The sequence below is a fragment of the Bombus pascuorum genome, chromosome 14 (assembly GCF_905332965.1).
Source record: "Bombus pascuorum chromosome 14, iyBomPasc1.1, whole genome shotgun sequence".
Lineage (NCBI taxonomy): Eukaryota > Metazoa > Arthropoda > Insecta > Hymenoptera > Apidae > Bombus > Bombus pascuorum.
Genome location: NC_083501.1, coordinates 2,263,482 through 2,286,346, shown reverse-complemented (window position 1 = coordinate 2,286,346; position 22,865 = coordinate 2,263,482). Strand labels below are relative to the sequence as shown.

General features: G+C 34.9%; 3 protein-coding genes and 1 long non-coding RNA gene across 6 annotated transcripts in view; 2 read left to right on the top strand and 2 right to left on the bottom strand.

Annotated features, from left to right (window-relative positions):
• LOC132914260 (insulin gene enhancer protein ISL-1) overlaps positions 1 to 5,653 on the top strand; it is a 36,077-nt gene extending 30,424 nt beyond the window's left edge. Inside the window, exons 4-6 of the mRNA XM_060973226.1 lie at positions 1,768 to 2,069; positions 2,217 to 2,423; positions 2,574 to 5,653. Coding sequence (XP_060829209.1) covers positions 1,768 to 2,069; positions 2,217 to 2,423; positions 2,574 to 2,810 — 746 coding nt within the window. The 3' untranslated portion in view covers positions 2,811 to 5,653. The remainder of the gene's footprint in view (positions 1 to 1,767; positions 2,070 to 2,216; positions 2,424 to 2,573) is intronic.
• A 101-nt stretch (positions 5,654 to 5,754) lies between these two features.
• LOC132914261 (sorting nexin-4-like) lies at positions 5,755 to 10,125 on the bottom strand. Its single transcript, XM_060973227.1, has 10 exons — positions 9,935 to 10,125; positions 8,832 to 8,938; positions 8,466 to 8,682; positions 8,283 to 8,388; positions 8,073 to 8,182; positions 7,872 to 8,009; positions 7,495 to 7,705; positions 7,281 to 7,413; positions 7,059 to 7,173; positions 5,755 to 6,975 (listed from the first exon to the last, which is right to left on the bottom strand). Exons 1-10 carry the CDS (start codon positions 10,010 to 10,012, stop codon positions 6,925 to 6,927), a joined length of 1,266 nt encoding a protein of 421 aa, XP_060829210.1. The 5' UTR covers positions 10,013 to 10,125; the 3' UTR covers positions 5,755 to 6,924.
• A 234-nt stretch (positions 10,126 to 10,359) lies between these two features.
• LOC132914283 (uncharacterized) lies at positions 10,360 to 12,510 on the top strand. The gene is made up of 4 exons (XR_009659549.1): positions 10,360 to 10,711; positions 11,000 to 11,083; positions 12,092 to 12,246; positions 12,331 to 12,510. It is a non-coding gene; the product is annotated as an uncharacterized LOC132914283 (long non-coding RNA).
• On the bottom strand, positions 11,657 to 21,892 carry LOC132914257 (synaptic vesicle glycoprotein 2B-like). 3 transcript variants are annotated; one of them, XM_060973212.1, is made up of 12 exons: positions 21,275 to 21,892; positions 17,292 to 17,354; positions 16,606 to 16,767; positions 14,495 to 14,657; positions 14,133 to 14,254; positions 13,557 to 13,801; positions 13,219 to 13,379; positions 12,895 to 13,087; positions 12,569 to 12,683; positions 12,318 to 12,477; positions 12,109 to 12,236; positions 11,657 to 12,010 (listed from the first exon to the last, which is right to left on the bottom strand). In XM_060973212.1, the coding sequence occupies exons 1-12, from the start codon at positions 21,297 to 21,299 to the stop codon at positions 11,940 to 11,942; spliced, it is 1,608 nt and encodes a 535-aa protein (XP_060829195.1). In that variant the 5' UTR covers positions 21,300 to 21,892; the 3' UTR covers positions 11,657 to 11,939. The 3 variants fall into 3 exon arrangements, with proteins under 3 accessions (XP_060829195.1, XP_060829193.1, XP_060829196.1); XM_060973210.1 differs by lacking the exon at positions 21,275 to 21,892 and adding an exon at positions 17,448 to 18,004; XM_060973213.1 differs by lacking the exons at positions 16,606 to 16,767; positions 17,292 to 17,354; positions 21,275 to 21,892 and adding an exon at positions 16,434 to 16,598.
• Positions 21,893 to 22,865: the final 973 nt, after the last annotated feature.

Sequence of the window (22,865 nt, the reverse complement as noted above, 5' to 3'; positions counted from 1 at the left end):
TAAATGCCGCAAAGTGGTCGTTAATTATAATCAGTTTCATTCTTGCCGCCGATTTCTTCCAGCGTTTTCTCATCCACGAGTACCTACTACTCTCCAATCATTTCGACTCTCTCTCTCTCTCTCTCTCTCACTCGCTCATTCTTTCGGAAACGCGGTTCTGCCTTTGTGACCGCTTATTTGGTTAGGACGCAAAAATAGACGCAGGATTTCGTTTGCTCGGTTGCCTTTTCGTCTTACCGTTCGCAAACATTCGAAATTCGCTTTCGTGCGGCTACCAAATCCTTTCGAAGGACACCGCCAAGGAAACTGGATCCTTATCGCGGCACGAGTTACTTATTGCTCGTTAATTGGGAGTTAATGAAATTCAACGTTCGTCCCTCGTCCAGCCGTTTACATATGGGTTTCGCTGTTTGGTCGGCTAAAAAGTGTCCGAAAGGTTCGTGCTTCTTCTTCTTCTTCTGTTTCTTTCTTTTTCTTTTTCTTTCTGGTGAAGTCTCTGCGAAGGAGTCGTTTACTGATCGATGCGACTAACAAGGGAGCTGAGCCTGAAAAATCAAAACCTCCTTCTTTTCCTTTTATATCCTTCGTCGGTTTGTGAAGAGGTTCGACATAAATATCCGACAATTTCTATTTGCTCGTCCGATGATAATGGATGAGATAAAGCATGTAGTACATGGATATGGGGTGTTGATGAATTTTCACCGCATAGAACATTAATTTAAGGGTAGAACCAGATCTTGGGTTGTGCGTGTACGCGTTGCGACAGTTCGGTTTTACCTCGTTCTCAGCGAATTATTTTTTAACAGCTCGCAACAAAGACGACGTCGATCGTCGATTATACGAATCGGTATCTCTCTTCCTTTCCGATAATTCTTTCGTTGTGTCAAAAGTATTTGGACGAAATCGTCCTGTATAGATACACGTTGCAACGGACACTCTCGATTCGCATACGATTCTTATAAAATTTTCTCCAAATCGAAACACAGTAATCGAAACAGCGTCGACGCTCGAAACTTTTCTCGATCGCAGTCCATCTTGCGAAAACGTCGCCAAAGACCTTTCCGATCTCTCTTGTCGGACCTGGTACCGATCACGGAATCGTCGCCAAAGTTTGCTCATCGACAATATTGTCTCTGGCCTCTCGGATAGTCAACAGGCATTCGTCTCGGCGTTCTCCATCCGCCATGCTGTACCACTATCCGGATCTCCCATTAGCTGGCGAAGAACGTTTTGCAGGACCGGTTAGGACGATAGTCGCAGCTGGACATTCTACTCTGCATTCTCCTGATTTAGTCGAGCTACTCTTCCCCGAGAGTTGGCTTTTTTCCAAACAACCGGCGAATCGTTTCGTGCAATAGCCAGTGGAAGCAAACAACGGAATCGCCATTCGTTTCGGCCTTTCCTTCGACTTCTTGAATTATTTCTCTCGTTATCGCGCTTCTACCTCTTGGTATTTTATTCGACCGTCGAAGAAATTTTTTACGCCTCGATTCGATCTACTAACGATACGTGAACGCGATTCGATTTATTCGTAACGACCACGACGCTTAAGATAGAAAAATGTATTTATCTAAACGATACGAAAGTAGGTATATATATATATATCATGTTATTTGCGTATCCGATAAAAATTTCGAAAATCGTGCTTGGTACAGTGACGAAAGCGAGAGAGAGAGAGAGAGAAAGAAAGAAGGAAGCGAAACTGTGGTAGAAAAATAGAGGCTGGAAAAATCGAGGTGAGTAATCGTGACGTTGATTTGTTCGTAGATTCCGGGTCTGAAAGCGGGTCGCACAAAGCTGGCGTGGGTGGTACTCGAGGATCGGGCGGCCATAAAAGCGGCGGCGGTTCTGACGGCAAACCAACCAGAGTTCGCACTGTTCTAAACGAAAAGCAACTTCACACACTGAGAACTTGCTACGCCGCGAATCCGCGGCCGGACGCCTTGATGAAGGAACAATTGGTGGAGATGACGGGGCTGAGTCCACGCGTGATAAGGGTATGGTTCCAGAACAAACGGTGCAAGGATAAGAAGAAGACGATCGCCATGAAACAACAGATGCAGGAAAAGGTTGGCATTCGAGTTTTGCCATTTCGCTGTTATCGTTTTCGATAGAGACAAATCTTTGAAGCGCACCGATCCACGATGCATCGTTTCTATTCGCCGTTGTCGTATTTCGAGCCACGATTTAACGAACGAAGGTGTTCTATATTTCAGGATGGCCGTAAATTAGGTTTCGGTGGGATGCATGGAATTCCTATGGTGGCTAGCAGTCCCGTACGACACGAGAGTTCTATAGGGATGACACCGCTAGAAGTTCAAGCTTATCAACCACCGTGGAAAGCCCTTTCAGACTTCGCCTTACATACCGATTTGGAGAGGCTAGATCCTAATACTCCTTCTTTTCATCATCTGGTGTCGCAGGTAATTATCGTAGACATATTTCAAATAAAAAAAAAAAAAAAGTATCTCTGGTATCGATCGTATCGTCTACGAACGTCGGTAGCGTTTAGGAACGGTAAACCTATTGCACGATGCGATATATCCATACGCGATTAATATAATTCATTTCAGATGCATGGTTACGATCTTCACAGCGGACCACCACAATTACCACCGCCAGGGATGCTCGGTGGACCGATGAACGATGGCGGAGGCGGCGGGGGTGGTGGTTCTTTGCCACCCCCCGGCCCACACCATCCCAGTAGCGGCGGCCCAGACATGGGGCAACACCCTGATAGCACAGATAGCTATGTAACTTACCTCGAAAGTGACAGTGACTCTCTTCATCACGATACAGGAAGTCCATAGTGTTGTGCAGTGTGGCCAGAACGAAAGTGTCCGCTTTCTTCGTGGTCTTCTTTCAATAAGTGCTTGAAGAGAATCGTAGTCTGCGAGAACAAATAGGACGATTACGGAAACGAAACAAAAATTGCGTTATCGAATTGCGGCTTTTTGTGCAAAGAAGCCTGTGACCCTTTCGCGCTTAATTTCATAATCGAAGAAGAACGCGTGTGAAACGTTGTTTAATCGAGAGAAAATCTTCCCTTGTGAGACGAATTGGTGTAAAAATTCGGTTTAACGACGTGCCATTAACTCGATTCTTCGTTAACGTTAAAATTATTCATCGACAACGCGAGTGTCACGTTACGTGGAAAGTTTTGAATTAGAAGAATTCGGTAGAAATGTTGCGGTTGATTAGTATTATTATTATTATCAATTGTTTCTCGAAATTACTATCGATGGATCAAAAGAACAAATTTGAATTTCCACGCGTAAGGGTTGAGAAATATCGTAGTTTTCGATAAAAACAAGCAAATTACAGGAACGATATAATTTGCAGAAACACGAGCTTAAAATAGCGGAACGAGAAAACAATTATTTAAATTTCTATTGTTGTGCCGATAGAAACGACCGAAAATTACTGTACGATATGTAAAAAAAGAGAAATACGTATCTGAAAAACTCCGATTAATTTTTGGAGCGAATAAGTAAAATTGATCATTATTTGACGTAGGTATGTATTATTTTACCAGATCGTAGCATCGAGCTCGATATTTCGTAATTAAACACTTGTGTCGTGAACGAGAAAAATTCGATACATAATGAACGCATTCACTCGCGAGAAATCTCAGGTAGGATATGTATAATGATTCATGAACGATATCGACAAGCGGATTTGTCGATTGAATAATTGCTCGTTTGTTACGGAACGGTAATGATATTTAACGGAACAGGCGAAGAAAGTATGTAAAATACTGCGCCAATATTTTCAAATGAAATACACCCGTGTAAAAAAATCGATTTCTTCGCGAAACTGACAATGAATAATCGAATAATTGCGAATTAAGGACAAATTTTATCATGATTATTGTAATTTCTAAAGCATGCGAAAGGAGATTGCAATAAAAGACGATCAAACTTATTGTATGTCGAGTTGATTTTACCGTTGTATCGATGTCTTTGAACGAAATTCGCCCTTATGCACTGAAATTGTATTGAATTGATAAAATTGTGATCGACGAATTTCATGATAAATATGAAAAATGTATTTATTAATTATCCTTTAGGTACATAGGATTATTTAACTATTTAATAAATTAGAAAGGCGATTAATTCGTTTGTTTATTCTTTATACAATTTCAGTGTATTGTTTATGGGTGAAGGGGTGCAATAAGTATAATACATTTTCTTAGGTTAAAGTATCGCATTAACATCGAAAGATATTAATGTTTTGAAATTGAATGAATCGATTAAAAGTGCTCGAAGGTGTATCTGAAACTCTGTTCTGCACCGAAGTACAGTAATTTCATTGAGGAACGATGATTCGATTGATCGCGATAGCTTTTTTTCCGAATGTCATTTTAGCCAGTTCGAACGACCAAAGAATGCTTTTATCACGATAGAAAGACGAAAACGAAAAGAAAAGGACGAAGCAGTGTCATCAACAGAGTTGGACAAATTTGTAAATCGCCGTATATAAAAAGTAAGAATTGACGTGGAAGAATTTACACTGATAGATAAAACGTTTACTTCGATAGCTTTCTTCGTAATGTAATCTTTCACCTTTTGAATTACAGTACATTTTTTACGACATAAATTATTTTAAGCAACGGAATAATTATTAAACATTAATTTCTGCAACGGTAAAATTAGGAGGAACCATTACAAATTCCTCGATCACAAATTTTACGTAACAAACAAAATAATATTTGTCGATCGATCTAACCAAATCGATATACCAAAAGCAAGTTACTTTAAAATCTATTACACAATACCTTATTTATTGCGTACAACTTTTTAATTGCCTAAATCATGCTTGAAAGAACTTCTAAAACTATCGGTGACAAACATTTATTCAAATAAAATGTATTTTATCGGTTACAAGAAATATGTATCTATACACTTACCTAACATGATTTACTGATTATCAGCCATTTTTATTCCAACTCGTACTTGTCGTTGACACTATTTGCAACAATTAAAAATTTTCAGATATAACAAAGTTTATTTTTAATAATATCTATTGTATTATCTATTACAAAATAATAAAACAGGTTATATCTTACTTTCCAACTCTGTTCTTTCGTCCGCATTGTTGTGAATACAGAAGTGAACGACTGTCTCACTGTAAATATAGTTGTGTCCACTACATATAAATTTGAATCATGATGTACCGCCAGGCGCAGCTAATTCATAATATTGATTACACGAATAGCCGAGTTATGTATAAAGGATTAAAAAAAAAAAACATAAAAAATGCAAGTAACATTGACGATAGCGCATTACCCCCTGATTTATGTTGTAACAAATCATATTGTAAACGCAGGTACATATGTACATTCGATTAATACCAAAGTGTGCGAAACTTCATGTGAAGACGGAAACGCACTGAATTGTATTGTAAATATCGTCTCTAACCCTCCCCTTCCTCCTGATCCTAACCTCGTTGTCGCTAATTAGTGGTTCGTTTTAGTGGTGATTCGTTTAGATGTTTGTATAGAATCGTTCCATCACCGCTCCTCTCGTAATGTACATGTTTTGAAAGGGAGAACACCGTAGACCTAACATTTTCGTAATCTATTCGAATCGTCTTCGAATTTGTATAATATTTCTATACCGGCGCACACGTAATAAACTGTCCAATTAAATTATTTGTCTTCCAATTAATTCACAACCTTTTCTTCAATTTTTCAATTTATGTCTCGAAACAACTTCCATTAGCAAGATATTTTGTAGCAATAAAAGATCATAATGTTGTCTCATATATTTTATTTAAATTATTAGGAATTTCTTGTACAATTAATTGTCGCCAAAAGTATTACAATAAATTTTGTTCAAGCTAATTATTCATTACAAACAACATTAATTATTCGTTATAAATATTGTATATATTAGATATTTAATGAAAAAAAATATGTAATTTATCTTATTTAATATTATTTAAATTATATTATTGATTTTAAGGAGTATTAGTGAGCAAACATACGTATAACATACATATATTGTGTGATGTACCTTTAAACATATTGATTACACCTAATTGAAACAAAATTTAGAAAGCTAAATCAAGAAAATGATTGTTTTTTTATCTAGTAAGAGAAGAAACCAAGAAAATTGTTACCGTTATACAGGAATAACTATACAACTTTAACATTGGTACAATAGACATCCATTGATTTTAGATGCAGTACATTGCAAAATCTATGACTTAAATAAATTCTTATGAAAACTGAAAAACAGAAGAAGAGAAAAATTAATATACAATTTAAACTACCATACTATAATATACTGAACCAGGTATATACGTAGAAAACATAGTTATTCACACGTAGAAAATAGTATTTCAAATCTTAAATTTTTATCATTTATCAATGAGATTGAGGCTCCTAAGTATTACGAAAAATAAATGCAACAATTGTATCGATAAATGAGATACAAACCGGGATTTAATCGACGTCAATGAAATTCAAGCCTATTGAGCAGATATAAGACAGTGTATAAAAAGTTACAGCAACGATTTTTCCAACTTTTATAACTAACATTCTAGGGATTTCACTTGGTGATTTATATTATATATAAATCACACAGATCTTGACTTATGACAACCCTTAAGTACTGCCTGAACATTCACATAATTGGTTAATTGTATCTTACACGTACAACAAGAACATACTAAATATACATATAAATATTAAATAATGTCTCACATAACTATGTATATATCCAACATGAAATGCGTGTATATATAATATATATGTATATATAATATTATCTAGTCTAACATTAAATAATAAAAACAATCTTGTACATTGATGTAATAATAAGCGTACAGTATGAGTGAGCTTACAATTATAGGAATGTATATCGCACGAAAGATGTGGAACAATTATTGTTCAGTGTCAGCTTGAATAAGAAAAGATTTTTATGGCATACTTTCCAGACAACTCTTGATATGCTGCCAAGCTTGCAATCCCTGCAATTATTTATAGAAACATTGATTCATCTGTACAAAGATAGGTAGTAAATTAGTTAAATAATAATATACAAAAATGTTACCTTTCTAGCAAGTTTAAATTGTAAAATGCAGTAAGCCGCCAAAATTTCTTTTAGATCTACCACCTTTTGGTGTTGAAATCTTTCAATGTCCATCATTGCTTTAATAGAGAAAGACCTAAAAACATTACATGTAAAATATAGAGAAACGTATTACACCTAGTTTCATAGTATATTTTTTATATGCTATAAGTATATGTAAAATATTTGATTGAAATATATTACTTTAAATCTTCATCCACCCGCTTGACGGCTTCTTCGTGTTGTGCAATCCTTTGTTCTAATTGTAGCATTTTTAATTCACGAACTTCTTCTGTATCCACAGATACAAATAATCTTGACATTAAACCAGATTTACCTACAATAATAAACTGCATTAGCTCCAGAAATTCCCATATTTGTAAATTGGATGTTAACAGTACTTAGTATAATTTAAAACCTTGTATAACTTTTTCTTTTTGTTCAAATGCTGTGGTTAAAGCATCGTGAGCTTCATCTTTGGTTAACTGTAAAGCTTCCCTTCGTTTGACAACTGCTTGTAACGCAGATGCACCAAACAACCATTCTTTCAACTGATCTGCAATTAATTCCTCTTCTTCAAGGGTTGTATCTATTGTAGCTGCTAATGAATCCAAGTAGTGACCCGATTTCTAAGAAAACAGGCGCTGTAATGCAGTGCGCTTTGCAATATATATACTTGTAGCATAATTCAATTATGTTTTATCATTTAGAAATTTCTTGCAAAAATTGGTAATTCTAATGTTTCTAAAGATATAAATGTTAAGAAATATTTATAATATATATAAAATTGAATACCTGTAGCCCATCACCCATTTCTCTTTCTATGGCACTCCATTCGCTAAACACACGACCATAATTTGCATGTAATTTGTACAAACTGTGTTGTTTTTCTACAAGTCGCGCACGTACTCGAAGAACATTACATAAATTATTCTGAAATATTGAACAGATATGTACTACTATAAAACCTTTACTTTTTCTCAATGCTGAACATACCTGAAGTTCAATTCCATAGTTTTTGATTGTTTCAAATCGCTTATCTGGTTTCCTTAATCGCACTGCTACACTCAGTGCCTTTAATTTTGATTCTACTAATTGCAAATAACCTATCATAAAACAGTAATAATTACAACACTCGTTATAAATGTATAAATAAATAATGATACAAATAGATAATAAGATATATACTTCTTTAACAGAATATACCTGTTTCTTTAATGCTTTCCCTCCAACCATCTTTCTGTTGCAAAAATCCCATAAAATGCTCATCACGAGACAATATAGGATGCGAGGCTACCCTCAATAGGAAATTCTTAGAAATAAATTTATTATAAATACCAAATACATATCTTCAAATAAAGAAGCAATGAATAAATATAAATTGTATACCTCAAGACCAACTCTTCGTCTATCAACAAAATCTGGATCAAATGTATCAGTGGTAACCTTTTGCCATGCATATAAAACTTTTTTTTCTGGTAATGGAGGCAGTACAATATACGGATAGGAAATTTCCAAATAAGCTCGGAGTAGTTCAAATTCTGTGTATCGGCGCCATAGAGAACTTACTTTGGTGAGTGCACCTTTAAAGCTTGGATCTGTAATTCTACAATAATATTTAATACACACACATGTATATATTTCATAGATGTTAAAGTAAATTTTGCAAAGACAGACAATTTAAAATTAAATGTACACAAGCTTAAAACGTTCTTATTTTAACTTCATTAGATAAAGAATAATAGGTTCACTTACTTAGTCTCAATGAGGTAGACTGTATAAAACTCTCTTAAATTCAATGCTCCATTTGCACGCTTTTCGGTTTCAACTATAGAGATTTCCATGTGATCAAGCAATACATCCTAATATAGAATATAAATAATGAGTTTAAGGTACAAAAAATACAACTGTTTTACTTTTTATATTATATAATTTATAAAAGTAGATTTAAAGAAAAATGACAAGTACAAATAAATAAAATTTATGTAAATAATTATTAACAAATATTAATAACACAATTTATTTTTAATATTAAGTATCAATATTAAATCATATTCAATTAATACAAGGAAAACAAATGAACTATTCTATATTTATTAAGTTCCAAAATTAAAAGTAAAAAATTTCATAATTTGCATTATTATCATTAATTACTCAATAAAATAATATCTTGCAATAATATCTGAATTTAAATTGCTTGCATGTTAATTCAAGACATCATAGGTTTAAATATTCTTCACAAACGCGTATGTAGATACCGCCAACACTACTATAGTGGTACTCAAACGGATAATTCATGACCTACTTTGATGCTTTTCCAAATAAATTAAGAAATCTATATTTTCTATTGTAATAATACAAGTAATTTCTTTCTTTTAAGCAATCTAGTATCATTTATTTTTATTATTACGTATCATACGTTTAAGTAATACAAATTTATAAAAATAGCTTAAAGCTAATTTATACAATGAAGGAACACTAGAAAATTTGACATATTAAAAAAATGTAGCATAAATTAAACAATAGTAAAACATAGATATAAGTTATTAAAAGTAAAATTAGAAAATAACGTCGATAAAAGAAATAAGAGATTTAGGACAACAATAACAAAACATGAGAATCACTGCGCGTCACTTCGATTCTTTCACAATATACATACATATTCTGTGCAATTATCTAGTGCTTTTTTAACTTAAACAAATATAATTTCGCAGTAATTTAACTTTGCACAAATATTACGATAATCATAATATCTAGAAACCCGTTCAAATAAGAACGTGTTTAAAAATTATAGCTTCGAACGACGTATTGATTTGGCGGACGAATTGAAATGGTCAACTATTCGAAGAGTTTCTTACCTCCTTTTGTGTCTCCATAGTAGTCATGTTCGCGTTTGACTCCCTTTGATAATTCCCGTTCTGAAACACTTCTTCCATGATTCTGTATCGGCCTAAAAATCTACGAAGCAGCAAAGGAACTTCGAAGCCTTTCACATCACGTCCACTTTCTCCATTACTGACAGTGTCACTTTATTCAATAGAGCGCTGTACGTTGCAGCAGGTTAAATTCCCTTTAAAACGTTCAATAACGAGTCACTAATCCGTTTACGAAAATGTTTCGTTAATTACATTAACATATTTATCGTAATCTTAATAATTCATTCGTAGTATAAAGAATTCGTTTAAACATATTTATATCCTGCAAATAACAGCAACTTACGTAGTTTTTGGTAGTGTTCTAGGGAATTTTAAGAATTGCGTTGAAGCCGGAAGTTTTCGAAACAGATGCGTCCAATTGATTGCAAATTGCAAGAGATGGAATAATTTGCGCATACACTATTTTAATGTTTATGTGCGCATGCAAAATCGTTTCTTTATAAATATTTTTCGATAGTTTGTAGATACGTCGTTAGTAAATTCAGTAATTTTAATTTCTGGAGAAATCACAGAAACACAGCGAAGGTAATTAAATATAATAACCACTGAATATATGTTTGCTTATTTAATAGAAAGAAACAACTTTTCTGAAATCGTACATACGTACTATATATATTTGTATCGTCGAGCAAACTGCGGCATGATGGCCATTCTAGTGTTGTGATCATAACAGTAAGACGTGTTTAGTATTACTTCGCAGTACGTAGTAATTTATACCTTTATATTTATTCATCGTTCAAACGCATATTAGTCTTAATTTTGTTTATTAACGCACGCGTTTTACGCAATAATTTACTATCATCTATTATTTTTTTTTTTCTTTTGATCTTTTTGATTGCCACATTTTACCGGCAATTACCGATAATCGGTAGCTCGTATAATGAACTTCCGAAACGCAATTTAACCTTAATCATCGTTTCATCTCTAAATAATTTGTTCTTTTCATATATTTATTTTACATTTAAGATTTGTTCTCTTCTTGTGCAGATTATTGTTTGATCGCTAGGGAAACTTCGAAACATTAGGGGGATGTCACAGACGATGAATCTGAAAGTTTTTCATGGATATTTGGTAACGTTTGATTTATTTTAACACACGCAAACGTATTTATGCGTCAACTTTTTTCTTTTTCCGGGTAATTGGTAATATTTATTTAGTATTCTACAATTTATTTAGTACCTGAGATACATTTTTAACCAATAATATTAACGTAATTAATACTTAAGTAGTAAGTAAGCAAAATTCTATTCAAACCACTTTTTATATTTTGAACGTGTTAAAAAATTTTTTGAATTGAAAATAATTTTCTAACTATCTTTTATGCGATTAGAAGATCGAACTGACTGTTAGTAAATCTCTGATTTTAAAGATGTAGTTTTTCCAATTGCGTAGGACACTTATGACTGTTAATACTAAGATAATAAGAATTAAGAAAGTAAATTCAGAGGAAAACGAGCTATTACGTTCTTTAAAATAGTAACAGCGAAGATTTATTACATAGCAATATTGCTTCTTTTCGTTACATCGCCTCTGAATTTTACGATATTCAATAATTATTTTGCGAATTAACGACATTAATTGCGAGTTAATGTATTATTTAATGATTCACTGACGGGCGAGGTTATTAAATCTCGAGGATAAGGGGTGTTGTAAAATTATGTTACGCCATGCAATCATGATGTTTATTAAAAACGACACTCAGGCCATGCATTTGTCTTGCGAAGTGTTTGGATTACACGCATACGTATAAAGTGATGAAAATACCTTATGCTACACGAGTGTAATTGTATTGTATTTACATATTTACATGATGAAAAATCATGCACCGAAAATTATAATCGACCAACGACCAGATACAGGGTGTGTATTTACAAGCGATTCTTTCAGCTACTATTAGCTGATTACATTTTAACCATACACATTTTCGTCAGGCAATCTGCTTTGGCTTATTCTTCTGCGATTTTTTACGTGGGAGGATGGTCACTAGTAATGCCGATACTAAAAAATTAAATTTGTGTGCAATGTACATATAAGAATATTATCTCGTAAGAATATCATTTTATTATTCATATACCAAAGGATTTAGGTGATTTTACCTAGAGAGGCAGAGCCAATCATAACGAAGGGACCCAAGCAGGACAAGTCAAACAGCACTGGAAACAGTAAGTTGCCTATGACCGCCCCAATTCTGCCTACCATCATGGTTAGACTAACTGCCATAGTCCTGAAGAAAAGTATGAAATAATCGATGAGATACTTGAGACGTATAATAAATACATTGCTACAAAATTATATATCTTTGTACCTTAAACACGTAGGGAAATTATCGACGATAACGTTTATGACACAGGCACCACCTATGCTCGACATGGCTACGAAAACTGAACACAAACCAAGAATACTGTTAGTGTCTTCAGCCCAGTAAAGCGAGCCACAACAAGCAGCTGCTACAACGAAACAAGTTGCTGCAACAAATAGAAATTAGAAATTATTACGAAGATCAATATTTTCTTGTACGTTCCTGTACAAAGTTTATGTCCACCGTAGATATCTCACCTATAAGTTTCTTTTTTCCTACTACAGTAATGAGCGTGCCTGCCAAAGTATATCCTATTACACCGGTAACCGCAATCACGATAGAATTAATGAACACTTTTGAGTTCAATTCCACCTGAAACGAAGCACGCGTAAAAAGTTATTGAAATCTTCAACGTATACAAAGAAAAACCAAAAGAGAGAATTAATAAATCCTTCGTGAGTACGCGTAACAAGCAACGATGTATATCGCACTACCTTAATCTACACCATCGCAATGTAAAAAACAAAGAAATGTGTGTAAACAAGGAATGATTTATTGTATTTGTATGTAAATAACGTAATACCGGTACGCATGTGTGGGCAGCATTTAGAGTTTCGTTTACAAAACTCGTTGAGAAACTATGATTGGCTCCTTGTTGACCTAACATGTAACAGAAGCGCGGCTGCGAGCTCGAATATTCGTATTTCGAATAGTCATTCTTGAATTGTTCCATCATTGTGAATAATTGTGGCATCCATAGTCTAATCGAATTCGATCTATAAATTGAAATTTCCTCATTGGTCAACGTTCTTTGTTTCTCCTATGATTAAAGTCACTCACGAACGTTGACTCTTGAAATATATTCGACATGATGCGAAGAATTCAAAGTTCAGTTGACCTAACTTACCCTATCGTGGCACCCAGTTGAATCATGCCGATTGCGATCAGCTTGAAAATGTTTGGCGATAGAAAGAGTGGTTTGATCTGTTGCCAGCAGGAACGTAACTTGTCCTTTATCTTACTGTTACTCGCCAGCTCAACGGAATGCTCGTCATCGATATCTTTTATCTGAAAACGAAGGTCACTTCGAATTGGACTTGGTATCGAAAATGAACGAATGAATGGTCACGTTAATGTTATGCAAAGAGCGAGCATGAGTGGAAATATAATAAGTGTAATTGGATCGCGTCGAAATGCAATTTGCAATTTTTCGTGGAAAACACTGAAATATCGAACGTTGCTTACTGGATACGTGTCTGGATTCTTGCCGGTGTTCACCGAGTATATCTTCCTGAAAACTTCAAGAGCCTCTTCTCTCCTGCCTTTCAACAAAAGAAAACGCGGGCTCTCGGGGAATGCGAAGAACGCTAAGCAGGCAAGAAACTCTGGCAACGAACAAATCGCCAAGAACACACGCCATGAACTGATCTTTATGACCCTGGTCCAAACGTTAATGGTCCATTTTTGCGGTATAATTAACCAGGCGATGCCTGAAACCAAATATTTCCCCCGTTTTGTGCGGATGAACGTAAAGTAAAATAAGAAATGAAATCGAAGATCTATATTAAAGACATTAAAAAGTTTATCCCAGTCGACACATAGAATTTTCTTCTATCTTATAGACATTCGGTGTTGTCTATTCGTTAATTGCTCTTCCTTTTAGTTTCAATCGATACAGAGATTAGGAAAACATCGCTATATGAACGTATCGTAATTTTCCCTTAATGAATCGCTTCGATGGTCAAAAGGAATAATTTCCAAAGCTATGTAAACACGTTAGAAGAATATGAGAGCAGGATATCGCGATTAAAGGGTACTCACATGGTAGAGAAATATTTCCAAGCGAGAAAAACACCCCTAGCCACATGTAGGTTCGAGATCGCTGCGCATCATTGTGCACTTCTGCCAAATAAGACATCAGAGCGGCATACGGGCCGGACATGCTGCAAGCGTGAAAAGATTATTATCGAAATTTGATATTTTTTGAAAGAATCAATTTTAGCTGCCATACGAATCGCCAATGGCACGGTAGATTTGTAATTCTGTATTAAGCTACGCGGTTCGTTTTCATTCGTCAGTTGCACGATCGATAAATCGTGCAGCACGTTAACGTAAAGATAGATACGAATCGTAGCGATCGAAGCATTAATATTTTCATTGCAATGATGGTTGTATCAACTTACATTACGCCATCGAGAAACTTGAACAAAATTAAAAGCCACGAAGTATGCGAGAAACAAGCCGTCAAACTCATGATTCCGGCGACCATGTAACCGTAAAACATTATCTTCTTACGACCAAATGTATCGGTCATAAATCCCCAGAAAAATGAGGTGCTGATCATACCTGAAACCAGCCAAATTTTCAACGATAGTTGGGAAGTTAGATTTCTCGGTTGATTGTATGATACGTACTTTATCGATATGAATCATATTATGTTTATTCATTATATTTACAGTAATTTGAACGGATAGGTAAAAAGAAAAAGAAAAGAATTTCGAAATTGACTTTCAAAGAATATACATAAGCATATATCTAACAAATGATTCCCTATAGGAATAAAATGTATATACATGATCGATTAAATCCTAAAGTTACTTATTATGACGAAAGTAAAATTAATATAATTCGATACAAATTTTGATGTAAATCGTGATACAATAAAAGTGAATAATCTTCTTATTCGAAAATGAATCAGAAACGAAGGATGAAGTTTCCCGGTGAAAGATATCGTTCTAAACAAAAGCTATTGGAATTGTTCCAGAAATACGGATGCAGATATTACGCATTGTAAATCATATTGGTTATGTTTGATATAAACATTGATCTTTCCGTGGGACTTTCCGTTTCCATAAATTCTCATATCTTTTTTACCTGTTCCTATTGTTGTCATAATATCAAGTTCTTCGCAGTATACTGATATCAAGCTTCTCCGTTAGAGAGTTTTATTATAGGTGATGTTGTGCGTGGCATTATCAACGAGTTATTAATTAATACAATAAAGAAACGATAAGCTGCCAAAAAGTTTATTTTCTCAGAATACTGCGTCTTATGCCACTCGATTCCTTTGGTATAAATTATACAGCCTTCCTTATCCGAAATAATATGAAAAGAAAACTGTTTCGATAATAAAATTTCCGGATAATAGAACAATCACTTTTCTGAATATGAAATTTCATTTATTCAAATACAGTTTAAGATTAATTGATAGTTTCTTGATAGTTTCTTATGGATCCAATATCTTTTTAGTTGCTAAGTCATAATTGCAAGAAATTGCATAGAGTTACGTTCTTTTTCCATTTCGAATCATCCAATCGTTCTTTTTCGAACGTCACGAATGCTTCGGTACGAGAAGGAATCTCTTTTTTACCACTTTTGTTTGTTGTTTCCATTTGTATAAAGTCATCGTTATTATCGTTTTTATCGCAATGAAATCATTTCATTGCATCAGTATATTTACGGTTTTTCTACCGTTGCCAGTTGTCACAGGGATCCATGTGCTTTACATCATGTTTTTGTTTTTCGATGTCTGTGACTGCGGTGGCTTTTCCAACACCATGTACTTTTGCCATTTCTATTGCACTTACATCTTTTGAGTTCTTTAATCTTGTCGTTAGTTTCGTACGAAATTTTTATAATCAGAATTCGCTCGGTCGAATAAAGGAAAGAGTACACTCCGCGTATGAACACTATTAAGATATGAACATATTTTAAACGGAAAATTCCGTTACTGGAAAATATTACGTTCGGATGTATAATAGAGATAAAAAATTAGAAACTCGTAAAGTATCTCTTCGTTTCTGATTAAGCTACTAGTTTGCGATAATCTTAAACAGGTGATAAAATAATCCACTCTCTTTTTCTTAAAAAAATTCCCAACATCTGAAACCCGATAAAGAGACCTTTTCAAAGTCTTGCTCTCTTACCTGGCAAACAATCGACAATCTAAATTACGTTACAGTAGAAATAAAGACGGAAGCAATTTTAAATTACGAGTCGAACGATCGCTCGCCGATCTCGAACGCGATTTCTCGTCGCTCGAAAATCGTCACTCGAGATCGTTGCCCACGCGAACCACGTAACCAATGCACGATGAAGTACAAGAGTGTGTCATTTAATTACCATGTCCGTACTCGTACAAATACATTCCCTAACGAGTCCGTAGCGTACACCATGTGTGTTCTAACCAGAAACTCGAAGCGTACCAAATGCGCGCTTTGATTCTCTGTGTCTTAAGCTCAACCTGTAATTACAGTCGCGGTTACGTGATTACGCCAATAAATGAATATACCACCTGCGAACGTCATCGAGTTGAGTAGACCCTTGTCGAACATGGTGAGCCTCAAGTCGCACTCGGCCGATGGTAACACGTACGACATCGCCGATGACGAGAAAATACTGGAGAAACTAGCGGGCAACACGGCCAACAGCAACAAGTAGTTGAATTTTCCATAGCCTGTCGAAAAGTTTTGCGTGTACATGGATGAGTGCCAGACGTCGTTCGATCGATCAAAGATTCCAAGGAAAACCATTCGATTGGATTCAATTCTAAGTCGGATTTCTATCTCCCTCTTTCTCTATATATATATCGTATCTCTGACCGTTTGCTTTTCTTTTTCCTTAGAAAAGATGCTCGTTTCGATGTTACATCGAGGAACATCGTTTTGTTCGTTTATTTCATAGATGTTACGAAAGGAAAAGAAAATAGAAATTGTTTGAGAATACGAACAGCTCGAAGCTCTTGGAACGTTTATTTCCTTATTTTGTAATTTGTATAATTGTTTCGGTAATTATGTATATGCATCGTTCAGGATTTAACAGTTTTGAAAGATAAAAGGAAAAATAAGCTATTAGGTCATTTGGAATTTTTACGCGTTTCTCTTTTTGAATTTTAAATTTGAATCGAATGAAATGATTTTGAATGAAATAAGACGTCGTTTTAAGCGAGAGCGAGGAATAAAAACATCGATATATGCTTACCGGCATTAGTTATTGCTCGTTCGAAATCTACGGGACCAGACTCCTCAGACTTTGCGTCTTCACCTATAACAAGACACATAGTACACGATTATTGATCCTTTACAATAAGTTTTGTATATTATTATATCAACGTTGTAAAACAACAAAGTAACATACATCGCAAATACTTGTAGCTAAACATTGAAAGCATATCGAAGAATCGTTTAAACACCATCATTCACGTAATACGTTTAACAAAATAAATCGTTACTATTAACGATTGAAGTTAGTAATTGGAAGATAAAAAAGAAAGATTGCTTAGGATTGTATTCTTTCTGTAAACGAACGTTTACAAACACAGAGTTTGACCATTTATAAATTTGACGTTAGTTTCATTTTATGATATTTAATCAGTACTTATTTACTTTAATTTCACGGTATTTGTCCTTGTTAAACACGATTTATGTAAACGTTTACGTTACAGGCTGGCAATAAGTTATTTTTATTATCGCAATAATCGAATTATCGTCAACGAGCGACGGATTTTCACTAAAGATATTTCACTCGTCACTTTATTATAAATTACGATTTATAGCGATCGGTATCAATTGTGAAAAGTTTGACAAAAAATATTTGCGAACGCAATTAAAGTACGATAGAATCATATCATATAAAAGTAACATTTATTCGAATAGGAAAAGAAAATGCAAGCAACTCGCAGCTGATAGCATTTAGTAAAACGTAGAATCGATCACTATGACGCTGTAATACGTTTGACAATGACTAGATTTAATGGTGAGATGATGACCGAGAAGATCTAACTGAAGAATTAGTATATACAACAATAATTCAAGTAGAATACTTGTTTACACAGATGGTAGCTCGTTAATTCCATATATCTGTAGAAAAAATGTATAAACACATAGCGTTTGAAATTTTCCAAATTCTTGTATATTGTATTGCGTGTGTATTACACGTCCGCGCAAACATAGATCGTATTTTTATATTTCTTATTCATTCGTTTCTTCTTTTATAATTTATTTTACTTTTATTTTTATCATCTTGCAAATGTACGTTTATTGTGTAAAATCAAAACATGTTGTAGGATATTTTAGTATTTATATTGGCATTACATTAATAATTATTTATATTAGTACTTATACAGTATTTTGGTATACTGTAAATTAATTAGGATTAATTAGGATATTGGGAAATACTCTTCGAAGCAGCAATTTTTATGTGCTATATCACGTTTAAAAAATGTGGCGCGATAGTAAATAGAGTTTATCAACCGAGAAAGGAACGAATAAATGTTTTCATTTGATGGAATATCTACATAGTTATGACATTTAACATCTTGTTTCACGGCATTGAATGGAAGAACAATGAACCATATTAATTACGTGAATAAGCAATTTTAATTATGATTGACATGCCCCTGAAAGTAGATATAAAAATGTAAAGATATAAAAATAATCTCGCGTCACGTATATTAACATATTATGAATTATCGTTAGGGACTTCTGTTTTCCACGCTGCCTACGAAACAATTATAATCTATTTGATATAAATCGAATTAAAAATTCTCCGTCGATCTAAACACGTATATTTCTTAATGTTTTCAAATCTAACGCGTTTCTTATATTCTGTGAAAGTGAGAGTACACGTGGTATAAAAATCAAAAGATCGATTTAACACGTTCGTCGTGTTCGTCTCGAAAAGAAATCGGCACGTACTTTTACGATACACGTGTGATACGAACTGCATACGGGATGCAGATTAATTATCAGGAAATTTCGAAAAATATTTCCGTAACGATTCGTCCAGGGTACGTGTGTCGGTCTATCGTTCGTACTTGTTTATGAAAATTATTTGCTAACATGTTACATATAGAATGAAAAACCGGTCGTTTGAACGAGCATTTCCCAAGTAGCAGTCGCAATAAGATATTTATTCCCATTTCGTCTTTCGTGTCGACAGAGCCAAATAAACGTTGTTGGCGAACGATTAACCAGCAATTCGTTTTTCAGTTTCATTTTTTAACGTCGTGTAATTAAACGCTATAAACATGCAACTCGAGTATTCCATCTGGTTGTCACGAAGCAAATATACATAGCTACGTACAGAGCATTGGGAAACCGTAAATCTGTTAGATGCATTCGATAATGAAGGAAAATTCCGTGATACCGCAAGGGGAAGTAGCGTCGTGTTCTATGAAAATAAATATTAATAAACCTACTATCCTTCTATTGCTGGGACATTTATCATATGCAAATGATTATCACCTAGTTATCGGTATATACATATACGTGCTGCTTCAGTTTCGTAATCGCAATAATTATTGTCAGGTAATCGATCAGATAATAATATTTGAATATTGTAATCACAGGTATGTACAGCGCGCTGCTGCAAAGAAGTTTCGCGGTGCGACACAGAGGCAAGGGAGGTATTGTTCCCTATCGCTCACCGTCACGCGTTGTTATATCGTTTTATTTGCGTATATGACACTTTTGGCCAATACGTGTGCTTATCTTTATGATCGTGTCGAGTCTGTCAGAAATATCCAATATTCCTCTCGCGGAACTTTTCTCGAGCAGTGTATAGTATATTTTGAAGCGACACGACCGTGACGCTTTCGCAAAAAATTACGTTAAACTCTAAACGATTAAACAATCTAACGAAAAATGTCGGCAAACGTGTAAATCAAACGTAAGGTATTGCGATGGAACGACGTTCGAGCAACGTTGGGATAACATTGGCAGATACGAGTTCGTACACTTTCGGTTAAGTTTTTATATTATTTATATGATATTCGAGTAAAATATCGGTAGAGGAAAGAAATATACCGAAAAAGAAAGAGTAAAGGCGTTGGAGTAAAAGCGCTTGAGATCATCGGACTTGTATGAGATCCCTCTACGAAATAGTATTTCCGATAATACGTAGAAGGTGAACGAAGTTTATGGTTTTCCGATGCCATTGTGTTTTCGCAATCGTTTCTTTGTTTATTTTATTATAGCATCGATATTAAATTCCAGGATCGAGTGATTGCGTAAAGTAGTTACACGAGTTAATTGATGAACGGTAATCGAAACAGGTTTGAGAATTAATACGTATAAAAGTAAATATGTCATTGAATCGGTTGAATTGGCTGATTGATCATTTGAAATTTAAATATAATCCATATAGTCTACTTTTTTAAAAATTACGATAATTACTACAATCTTGGGATAGCAATAACAAGGTATTTACTACTCGTGCTTCGATCCGCGATACGATCTTTGGTGTAAAAGCAACGCTTCGTGTGTTTATTCGGGCAGACGTCTGAAATCAAATCCAACAAAAGCGAGAAAGCTACGGTTTTACGTGACTTTTGAAATAATTCGTGTCGCACGCAATACGTGATTTCTTCGCTTTTCAGTCTGGTTCATGACAAATGTGATAAACGGAAGGAAAAACATTATTCATGTGTTAATTCCTCGCTAACTTTTCTGTACAACGTTTACGACACCGTTCCCACATTTTCATATTTCCAAAATTAAATTCTTTTACTAGTTTTTCACTGAAGCGTGAATGTGCGGCACGAGTTACGTCGCGGTCCTCGGTCGATTTTCCGCCCGATATGCAAACAAGATTCGAGCTGGGTAAAGATTTCATGCGCAAAAATTTGGAAAGATCATGCAATTCTTCGATCTGACGAATACCAAGGGCGGCGATTCTGAATTCGTTTAATTATCTGTTACGGTTAATTCGAAATTTGAAACGTCGCTGAACCAACGACAGCCGCGTAGGTATGTGCCGCTTCGTTTATTTCAGATTGTTTAATCGACAAATATTAAACTTTTACGTTAACGATATTAATTTTCATAAACGTTAGAATTTTCGATTAAAACGCGATTGAAAATCTGACATTGACAAAGCGGCAAAAGAGGAAGAAAGTAGCAAAGGTATCTCCTCCCACCAAAAAAGAAGAAAAAGACGCAAATACAACTCCTTTACGAACTTACCGCTGCACTTCACCGACGGATTCATTAAATATCCTGTTTTCCTCCGACTCCTGTGATTTTGTGTCTTGAGCCAATCAGTTAGCGAAACAGTTGTCAAAGGGGAGAACTCTCTTCCTTTCTTACACACACGCGCGAGATCCTCGCGGCGAACGACGATTTCTCTCTTCCTTTTTCCTTGCGAAAATAGAGAAAACAGAGGGTAAAAAGGAGAAAAAGGGAGGTAAGAAAAGAAAGGGAGGAAAAAACAAAGCGGAAAAGAGGCGATGGGTGCGCGCTTGTAGCAACCGCAACGTGCACCGTGAAGAGACGGAGAAACTGAGTGTAATTTCAGCTGCACGCACTGCACATGCCTGCCGCGAAACTACAATTCGCGCTAAAATCAGACAAACGCAAAAGCCACCTGCGACGTGTATGTAAATTCGACCCTGGTGGGGCGAAACAGGTTGTCGAAGCGAATCGTACGAGCGATAGACAAAAAAAGATTCAATTCCACCCGCACTGACACATCGGTCGATCCGCCATCGCGTTTCATCTTCTCAACATCTTTATTTTCCCTATTTCAAAACTACCCACTACCTGTATCCAGGATGCACAGTATTTTTTCCTGTCAATTCGTTCCTATCCAATTAGGACATTGATATTAACGCGATATTAAGAAACAATTACTAAAGTAACACTAGCAGCGTCGATACGAGAGCGATGCTCTTTGGTACTTGACTCGTCCACGTTGCCACGAATTGTAAGTGTAAATATGGTCTTCCAGAGGTCGTGGTCGTTTTTGATAACGTTATAGGAATTCAAGAGGGATAAAGAACTGTTTTTTGGTTCAGAACTGTTGGACGAAGTTCGAAATTAAACTCTGGTTCGTCGTGGAAAACTACTCGATGACTAAACGTAACGCGATAATTTTCTATTGTTTATCGATGATGAGCCGTATTATCGAAAAGATTTTATACAATATAAGTAACGTAATTGAAGCAGAGCTGGATGATTTTCCACGATCGATGCGGTTTTACCGCTTTATTCTTGCGCACTTTTGATTTAGACGCGTTAAAAATGCGGTAGTTTCTTCCTTTTCTTCTTACCACAAAGTGTCACGTCTGTTTAGCGCGGTTAGTTTAAAACGTCCTTTAACGATAAACGCTGTAATTTAAATATTGCAAAAATTCGCCGAACCGATAAAAATGTTTAGTTTTTAAAAAGAGAGATTAACGACAATGTTACTTAACCTTACGAAATTGAAACAAAACATATGAAAAAAGAAAGTTACGCAAATATCTATGTAATTAGCGTCGTCCTTATAGATAAACAACAACATAACTTGATACTACGCTATCTGCAGTAAATTTAACAATTATCCAAGATAAATTTCTACGAAATGAGATAAGGCAAAAATTTCAGATCAAAGGTTCCTTTCAGTTCCAACCTTTCTGTTTTATTTATACGACATAAACTTCGTATGTGCAAAACCATCGACAAAGTTATTCGACGATATCGAGGACTTATCGGTATCCTCGTATTGATCGAAGAATAATTGGACAAATCGTTCGTTTCCATCGCAAAATTAAACTGCTTCACCGGTAATAACGTA

What these genes read in the sequence shown, in the direction of transcription:
- LOC132914261 (XM_060973227.1), bottom strand. Translation starts at nt 10,012, where the DNA reads ATGGAAGAAGTGTTTCAGAACGGGAATTATCAAAGGGAGTCAAACGCG. An exon ending in GGAAAGCATTAAAGAAACAG is followed by an intron (nt 8,183 to 8,282) that starts GTATATTCTGTT and finishes GTTTTATGATAG; the next exon opens with GTTATTTGCAATTAGTAGAA. An exon ending in AATTTAAACTTGCTAGAAAG is followed by an intron (nt 6,976 to 7,058) that starts GTAACATTTTTG and finishes AAATAATTGCAG; the next exon opens with GGATTGCAAGCTTGGCAGCA.
- LOC132914257 (XM_060973210.1), bottom strand. Translation starts at nt 17,508, where the DNA reads ATGATGGTGTTTAAACGATTCTTCGATATGCTTTCAATGTTTAGCTAC. An exon ending in AAGTTTCTCGATGGCGTAAT is followed by an intron (nt 14,255 to 14,494) that starts GTAAGTTGATAC and finishes TCACGCTTGCAG; the next exon opens with CATGTCCGGCCCGTATGCCG. An exon ending in CTGCCCACACATGCGTACCG is followed by an intron (nt 12,684 to 12,894) that starts GTATTACGTTAT and finishes GCTTCGTTTCAG; the next exon opens with GTGGAATTGAACTCAAAAGT.